The 8,825-nt window shown below is 51.3% G+C and overlaps 1 protein-coding gene across 1 annotated transcript; it reads left to right on the top strand.

Annotated features, from left to right (window-relative positions):
- The first annotated feature begins 335 nt into the window (after nucleotides 1–335).
- Nucleotides 336–6,163, top strand: LOC104525737 (myosin-M heavy chain). Its single transcript, XM_010168972.2, has 5 exons — nucleotides 336–570; nucleotides 1,322–1,526; nucleotides 1,932–2,554; nucleotides 4,142–4,287; nucleotides 5,131–6,163. Exons 1-5 carry the CDS (start codon nucleotides 496–498, stop codon nucleotides 5,924–5,926), a joined length of 1,845 nt encoding a protein of 614 aa, XP_010167274.1. The 5' UTR covers nucleotides 336–495; the 3' UTR covers nucleotides 5,927–6,163.
- Nucleotides 6,164–8,825: the final 2,662 nt, after the last annotated feature.

The following is an 8,825-nucleotide window of genomic DNA, read 5'->3' as shown; positions in this document are numbered from 1 at the left end:
ATGAGCAATATCATTTCTGTGTTGACAACATCTCTTTAAATAGCAGCAAATATGGATATGGCCTACTTAGAAAGAGGTTTTTCTTGTCCCTGTGGGAGAACCTCATGTTTTATGGACACAAAAATGCCCTGTGAACACCCAAGACTTGATATCCCAGGCTGATGCTGGCATGAGTGCAATTATCCGATTTGCACTGCTATGACTGAGCTGTGTTTAGAGCCCCTGGAACATGCACAGCCATCCATGCCAACCAGCCTAGATTCCTGCCTGCACTTTCCCTGAACTGTTGTGGCTGGTTGTTCAAACCAGAGCTTTCTGCTCAGTCTCATCTGTGTCAGGAACAGCAGGTGAACTGCATACGTGGTGTTCATCAGAGTCCGCTTCTTCCCCTGCAGCTGCAATGCTGAGACTGCTGCCAAATCCCCCTCCAAGGGACGGTGTGGTCTGAGGAAAGCTGATCTCCCACCTCTGGAGGACAGCCAGCAGCCCACAGCGATGTCCATGGCAACAGAGACCTGGGAGGACAAGCCGAGAGAGGAGACCTCCAGTGACACTCCACCTGCAGGGAATGTAAGAGAGAGGAATTCCCCTCTCATCCTGGGCACATGTTCAGGATTGATTTTCTTGTCAGAAGCTCTAAAGGATCTCATTGTTGTAGGAACTGGGCAGGATGGGAACCTGGGATCTGAAATCACACCAGCTCCCATGAGCAATTAAACTCTAAGGATTTCTAATGACTTTTTTATGACAGCTAATGAAAGGGGAGTCTGTTTTGTGCCCTTGCCTATCTGCCTCTGCATCTTTTGCACGGAGTTCAGCAATAACCCCTTTGTGGCTTTCAGTGTGCCACCAGTCCCTCATTGCCACACTGTCTGGGAGATCAAGCAGAGTCCCTCCTAGTCCCCTTTGGTCAAACCCAATGTAGGTAAGGCCTAGAGGCTGGAGTTCCTGACCCCAGGGAGCTGAAGTGCTCACAGAACAGAGGCAAGCCAGCTCAGATCCCTGCAGGACAGGCTTAGCCTCCCCCTGAGGCCCTTAGCCAGGGCGATGCTCTTGACTTCTTCATGGTTATTCGACAGCCATGACCCAGCCCCTGTGGAGCCACAGTACTGAGAGCTACACAACAGCAGAGGGTGGGGGGTCCTTGCTGTTAGGAGTTGGTAAGACAGAGGGACCTAATGATCATGTAGCAGAGCTGCATGTACCATCCTAACACTGATGAGTTGCCTTTTCTCTCTTTTGGCAACTAAAGTCCACTGGCTGCAAACCAGGCGCAGCTTTGACCGCTGCCTTGCTCCAAACCCACTTGCTTTTCCTGCAGACCCCCAGTCCTGGTTGCCGCCGCTCCAGCTCCGACATCGTCCATGAGAGCGCGGATGGTGCCAAGGCCCAGCGGGAGTGCCGACTGCGGCCGCACTTCAGTGACCCTATGCCAACTGACTCGGTGAAGAGGAAGCAGCTGGAGCTGAAGATTGCAGCCGCAGCTCGGCAGCACGCACAGAAGCGCCGGCAGGAGCGAGACTACGGTATCCACGTTCTGCATGCTCAGGGGGGGTTGATGGGTCACACGCTGAGCCTTGCTGCACTGCTGTAAATATGGAGTGACCCCGCTGGCCTGGGGGAGGGAAGCATTCAGGTGTGCAAGAGATCAGGATCTGCTCTGCTGTGTCTCAGTCCCTGCCTGGTGGATGGCAGAGGGGGAGAGGGACCGAAGGAGTTCACAGCTGTGGGCAGAGCAGGGATGACAGGTTTCACCTGGGAGCCATTTACTTTTGAGCTCTGCCCTTCCCAGCAGCAAAACAGGAGGGGTGACAGTTAGCAGCCCTGCTTTCACCAGATCTCCCCCACCAGGGTTCCTACCACGCATGGCTGTGCCAGCTTGGGCTCCTCAGGTGAGCTCTGTGTCTGTAATGATTTGTGTCTTTTCTCAGGTCCAGTGGTAGCAAAAGCCAACCTTGGCCATGGTGGCAGCTTTGATGAGACCCGCTGTGCCCCACGAGGCTCCCTCCGCTCCAGACATCATTGGAGCAACGTCAGCAGCCTGAGCACGGACAGTGGGATTGTTGGGGTGAATGATGTCCGGGATGACCTGGATCCCAGCGAGGCCACCCAGACCAAGTCAGTGAATGTGGAGAGAGCAGATAGTGGCATTGGCCAGATGCCAGCCAGAAAGTGGAGGAACAGGGCATCTGAAGCCCTGAGCTCCCTGCAGGCCTGGGAAGCCCACCGTCCCTGCACTGACTGTGGAGAAAGGGACCTCCCGGTGGAGACAGACGTGCAGAACTGCAATCAGAGGCGGGCTGACCTCTGTGACAAGTGCCGCAAGCGCAGGACAGAGCGCAAGGAGTCTGTGCTGGAGTTTGTCAACACGGAGTCCAGCTATGGAGAGGATCTGCGCATCATCAAAGAGGAGTTCTACCTGCCCATGCAGGCAGCTGGGCTGCTGAGCCAGGACCAGCTCCTGGGCATCTTCAGCAACATCCAGGAGCTCATCGACCTCAATGAGAACTTCCTGGAGATACTGCAGGAAGAGATCGATCAGGCCTTTGACCAGGTAGGATGCTGCATCCTCTAAAGGGTCCAGACCAGGCAGACAAGACTATGTTTTGTATTAGTGAGGCAGCCTAGGTGTAGCAGAGGATCAGGAGGTAGGACTCCTGTGTCCTGGTCATCTGCCTAGTCCCGTGTACCCTCAGCTGTTGTAAACCAGTGATTTCAGTAGCCTGTGCCAGGTCACAGCTGCTGGACTCACTCTCTGCTGTGTAATGCCGCTGACACAAGCGAGCTGTCAGCAGTCTGCCTCATTTATCCCATTAACACCACCTAACTGTCCAAGTACCAAAGTTAGTTTTTGGACACTGATAAGAGTGTGACCATGGGGGCACAGAGCTGAGCTTGGCCTGGCTCACAGGCCACACACTGGGAACCCTGAGCTGGCTCACTTGAGGCTGGTTTGGGTGTATTTGCCCTGGGTTGCAGTTTGCTCCCTGCTCTGGTGACACTTGGAGCTCTGTGTCCCGGTTGCTTCTACTGATGCACCCTGCCTCGCACAAGGGACTTTCCTATCCCACTAGTGTGGTGGGCAGAGGGCAGACAAATAGAAATAAGACTCCAGAGCAGCAAACTGCAAAGGACAGATAAACAGCTCCACATCCTCCTTTCTTCAAGAAATCAAAACTCACTTGTTGCTCCATCAGTTTCACCAGGATGTTTTGTTCTCTAGGAAAAACATCCCTCCTCTCCAAAACCCTGCATGTCAGACTGAGTGACACACGTCTCAAAAACCAGCAACTTTGACAACCACTCTGATGCACCTGGCACAGTGAAGACAGACGTGCCCTGTGGGTGTGATGTCCCCTGTGAATAATTTATTGAGACAATGGCTGCTACAGACAGCCGTGGGTTTCCCTGTGTCCACCTCCATGTTGTCCTTTGCAGTCAAAGCAGAGAGCTGCTCTCCCTGTCACTGCTCAAATGAGTAGAGATTGCAGAGCATGTCAGCATACACCTCGACACAGCCAAGAGCATCATGTGGCACAAGATTCTTACTATTCCCTTATTTTATTACATATCCAGAAATCAGGGAACAATTTAGCATGAAATTTATTTTTCACTTGGGCACCAAAGTAGCCAGTAAGAGCACAACTGAAGGAGACTGCTTCCCAGCCAGGCCTGCGCTGGGGACAGCTGCAGAAGTTGTCAGGTGCCATGTCTGTTACCCGAGTTACACATCTCCCCTGCCCATATGCTCCTAAACACTTGCTGTTGATGTGTGCGCTGCTGCATTGGCCTTACGGCAGACCTGCTGGCAGGAAGGGCCCCAGTACACTGTCCTGACTAGCAGGTTCACTTTGGCCCTTGAGCCCCTGCTCTGGTGAGCTGGCCAAGCCTGCAGGAGTAGAGAAGACATCTCTGTACGTGTAAAACAGCAAGCAGTTAGACCAGCTTTCCTTCCCCTCCCCACTGCTTCCCCCTGGGCCTGCAGGAACTGCCCTTCCACCAGGAAGGGTGAGCCCAGTTCCAGCTTAGGTCTGGTGTTCCCCAGATCCTGCAGTAGGTTTGTGCTGATAGGACTGAGCGCAGGCTCTGCCCTTGCGCCTCTCCCAGGCTAACCCAGCACGGGCTGTGTTGCTGCTTGCAGGGGGATGATGACCTGATGACCGTCTGCATCGGAGAAATATTTCTAGAGTTCGTCAACATGCTGCCAGCCTTTCAGACCTACTGTCTCCAGCAGTCCTCCTCCGTCAATATGCTCAACGCACTGGAGAAGGAGAAAGAGTTGCTCAGGTGAGAAAAGAGATGAGCACATCCTTCCAGGTTTCGGGGACAGGGAGGCACCTGGCTGAGGGCAAAGCCTTTGTCAGCTCAACTAGATCAAGGTTTGATGCTAATGTTCTTCAGTGATGAGCTGCTCTCTCTTGGGGTGAGGAGAGTAATTTACCCTCCAAAATATATGAACCCCTTGATATCTCCAGTGTACAGTTGGTCCCCAGCTGTATATTGTATTTGTGGCACCTGTGTTTGCCCACTGACCGCTGGGCTGAGCTGTCACCAGTAACACCCATGTGAGCACAGCTCAGCCCCTGCACCAGGGCACAGTTTGGATTCCCATGGGGGAGAGCCACTGTGGGAAGCCTGCACGACTTGAATTTGTTTCCCATTTCTAGTCCTGGCCTATTGGGCAACATCAGGCGAATCACTTCTCTCTTTCCACTGCAACAGCTTAAAATGATGATGGTACCAAATTCTTGTGTAGAGCGCTCTGTAATCGAGTGATGAAAGGAGCTACAAATTAATGTAATCTGATGGAAGCTGATGTATCTGCCTCGGGCCTGTCGGTGTGTACCAGGGAAAGATCACACCCTCCATGTTTTACAGCCATTTAACAGAAGACTGCCAGGATGTTACGTGCTAGTGTCCCAGGCACCTCATCACGGTTCTGCAGCTGAGCACAGCTGCAGAATCTGTTGTTAGTTTTTGAGAAGCCAGAATTCACAACGCTGTTAAAACCAAAGCGGGGGCTGCAGTGCCCAGCAGCTGTCAGCACCACGCTGTTCATTTGCATTTAGGATTGCAGCGTCTGCTGGCAGAACAGCCACCATTTCATTCCCTCTTCTTAAATCCCTGCAGAATATTCCTCAATGTCTCCCAGAATGACAACACAGCACTGCGGCGGATGAATCTCAGGTCCTTCCTGATGGCCCCTTTGCAAAGAGTCACCAAATACCCACTGCTGCTGAGCAGAATCATCAAGGCCACCAGTGAGTACCACCCAGATCATGGCAGCCTGCGGGAGGCCAAGAGCCGCATCGAGTCCCACCTGGAGCACATCAACATGAAAACCAAGCAGGAGGGGAACACGTGGACCCTCCGCTCCTTTCGCCAGGACAGCAAGAAGAAGAGGGAAGTCATCAACATCGAGATGAGAGAAACTGCCCTCAAAACGGTAGGCTGGCTGCGGGAGGAGACACGGTTTGTGATGGAGGGGTCTCTGCAGCTGGCCCAGCCCCCTGATGGCCAGTGGGTGAAGAAAGGCAGCAAGACCCTGAAGTTCCAGAACATGCAGGTCCTCCTCCTGGTGAATATGAAGCGTGTGTCTGAGTCCAGCCTGGAGTCAGCTGAGCCAGGGCCTGTGAAGGACGCTGTGCTGGTACTCATCAGGGACAAAAATAATGGGAAATTCCATTTGCTCAGGGAGCCCTTGAGGCTGAGTAATTGCATCGTCTCCACGGATCCCGACTGCGATGACACTTTTGAACTCATTGAGATCAGGCGGGAGGCGTTTGTGTTCCGGGACAGCGACCGGGCGCGGACTCACCACTGGTTCAGGCAGATCAGGCGGTACTCGAGGGAGCTGGGCTCCTGGAAGAAGCGGCGGAATGCGCTGCCCAACATCATGATCAGCACCCCCCACACCAGGCCCTGAGTCCTGCACAGGCAGCACGAAGGGAGACTTGGCTTGACCAGTGCCACGAGCAAGGACTGTCACGAGCCTCAGTGGCTTGAACTTTCTCTGCTCCATGGACAACACAGGGAGGAGCTGGGCTCACAAAGACTCTTAGCAGCACTGGAACCAAGCGTTACAGCCCAACTCTGGTCTCCAGCCTCAGGACTCACAACCTGTTTGTGGCTGACATACACACAAAGATGGGCTTCCCTCGAGGAGCAGCTCTCCGGAGGAAAATACTGAGTTTAACTTGTGACTATTGCACTGCGGGAGAATGATGTATGGTGCTTGCCATTGCATGGATCGTGTTGAAAGCCAGTCTTGACAGCGCGAGAGAGGTTTCCACCACTGACTGTATCTCATCAGCATTAGGTAAAGTCAGGGTCAAAATTAGGTGCAGTATTATGCAACAGGGGAGGGAAGTTGGAGAAAATGATGTTTTCCACCACTACTCCTAAGGACTACATTTCATTATTCACCTCTGTATATTCTGTCAAAATACTCGTTTAAAAAGGAAGATCTTTCCTCTTTAATCCAAATCAAGTAGGTATCGATTTGCTCAGATAGAGCTGCATGCACACAGAGAAAAAAAATAGACAGGAATAAAAGGAGTTCTTGCTCTCTGACACAAACAACCCAAATGTGTGTGGAACCTGTGGAAGAGCAGTATATCCCCATTGAAAGTCTGTTGTTTAACTGACTTAGGGACTGGAACATAACACTGCATCTGAAATATCTCAGAAGTGTATGTAAATAGAGCTCCGCTGCCACTAAGAGTGAACTTCAAAGTTTGCGATTATTTAAATGCTGTAATCTAGTGTATTTCAAAATTTAACTGAAAAGAACAATTTACATTGTACTGTAGAGTAACATAAAAAGTTTTAATAATTATGTTTCAATGACTTCAGGTGGGTATTTTTTTAAATATTTGTTTTCTGGAGTAGATACTTCATTTAGTGTGGGTGGCATTCGGGTGAACAATGTGCCTACGTCAGTTCTTTGGATCCCCCAAACAGAATTCAGGGGCTACTCCTAATGAGGCTGGGAGAACGGTACAAGCCTGCTACCCAATTCTTACTGGACAATAACAGACTGGCAGAAAATCTTATCCTCTGCCTGCAGCCCTGCCTGGGCAGGTCAGGCCCAGCACACCTGACGCAAGAGCCGAAACTGAGGCCACAATGTGCTCCTCTGTAAGGTCCAGCCTCTTTCAGCTCCACAGCAGGGAAATGACTCAAAGCCAAACAATGGTAAAAAGGCAAACAGGGTTTAACCTTTTCAGCCTGACATTACCACTGACTGTGGCCTTGCGATTACAAGATCAGCAAAATGTCACGCGGTGACTTACACAGCAAAGGCCAGATTACTGCCCTAGGGGCCAAGTTAAAGGAGCCTGAATTTTGGTTGGTGGATCTTGGGGGACAACCTGGAAATGTTCTTTCAGACCCCAGGGTGAAGGGAAAGCCTTCACCATTACTCACTCCCAACAAAATATTTACGATACAGGCATTTATTTTACAGGAGGATTCACACGAGGAAGCTTATTTGTGTATTTCTGCAGAGATCAGCCAGCATCAGTGAGCACACAAAGGCGGACAGAGGCTACCTGCATGTAGGTAGCCCTAGTCTTGTAAGTCATCACTGACCCAAGGCCTGAGCAGGCTTCTGACCTATGCCCAGTGCTTTGTCCTCCTGCCTCCAGGCACTGAGGCAGACACCAGCAGCCAGATGTGTGCAAACTGGCTCTATTTTATCTCCATCTGCACCACCCGCTGTATTAGTGCTTCATTTTGTCCTTGAGGAAATGGGAGTCATGCACCATCAGGAGGCTTCACAAACACATACCCAGGACGTGAGGGTGGCAGCACCCAGCTGAGCGCTGCAGTGAGCGAGAGCTGGCAAAACACTTGTTGGAGCAGCAGCCCAACTCCCTCAAGTGAGCTGGAATTTCCTCCAGTTGTTAGACAATAAATTGTTTGTTCCCCTCACATACGCACTGAGCGGGCAGCCACGAGCACGAGGCCTTGCTTGTATACGGCTGTTGCTTGTGTTTCAGAGAGATGGATGCCTCAGCAGAGCAGCTGCCGGAGGAAGATTCTCTGACGCTGTCATGACAGATCTGCATCTAACAGCCCTTAAGCCCCAGTCACCAAATATGCAAAAGGCAACAGCTTGTAGCACCTTTGTTTTCTCTCCCAAGATCAAAATGGCGCAGCTGCCTTCTCTTCATTATCTCCACAGTGGCACTTTTGATAAGGAAAGGCATAAGTACAGTAAGCCTAATGGCTTAATGTATCCAAACAGCAAGTGGCTTTCACAGCCACAGAAAGCTGCTGCTTTCTGGAAAGTTTTCAACTACTTTCCAGCACAGTGATTTTCTCCACACCATGCTCAAAGCCAGCCATGGACTGTTTGTACAGTCATATCTTTAAATCAAGATACCTTCAGTCACCCTGGCTGTTCAAAAAGGTTAGAGAACAATAAGTATATGTAAAGGGTCTGATATTTAACATCAATCTTGCGCTTGGGTGATTGTTCAATTTGTCGGATTGAGGGTTTTTCTAGGTATCGCAGGAAACACCTGCGTGCCAGGCTCCTAGTAATCATGGCGTGTTTCCTCTGAACCAGGCAAACTCCCCCCAAAAGAGGGACCATAAATAATCACTGGGTGTTGAGTTACGAGCAGGACTTGGTGCTCTAACCCTGTCCTAAAAGAACTGCGGCCAGGGAACAGGAGAAGCTCTTTGATCCAGGACAGCCTGCTACAGGAAGCGACAGCCGGATTGTTGAACCTGTCACACTAGACAGAGGTTGTGCTTCCACCATTATTTATCCTCCACGTGCCCGCTGTGTACTCAGCTGCTCGCCTGCCTTTAGA

This window comes from Antrostomus carolinensis, unplaced genomic scaffold, assembly GCF_000700745.2.
Source record: "Antrostomus carolinensis isolate BGI_N321 unplaced genomic scaffold, ASM70074v2 scaffold17625, whole genome shotgun sequence".
NCBI classification, from domain to species: Eukaryota; Metazoa; Chordata; class Aves; order Caprimulgiformes; family Caprimulgidae; genus Antrostomus; species Antrostomus carolinensis.
The sequence above is the reverse complement of the archived record's forward strand: the minus strand, read 5'-3'. Positions and strand labels throughout refer to the sequence as shown.

Bases quoted from the DNA above. Each gene is read 5' to 3' on its own strand.
- LOC104525737 (XM_010168972.2), top strand. From the start codon at position 496: ATGTCCATGGCAACAGAGACCTGGGAGGACAAGCCGAGAGAGGAGACC. The intron at 1,527-1,931 runs GTATCCACGTTC...GTCTTTTCTCAG, and splicing joins CCGGCAGGAGCGAGACTACG to GTCCAGTGGTAGCAAAAGCC. The intron at 2,555-4,141 runs GTAGGATGCTGC...TGCTGCTTGCAG, and splicing joins TCGATCAGGCCTTTGACCAG to GGGGATGATGACCTGATGAC.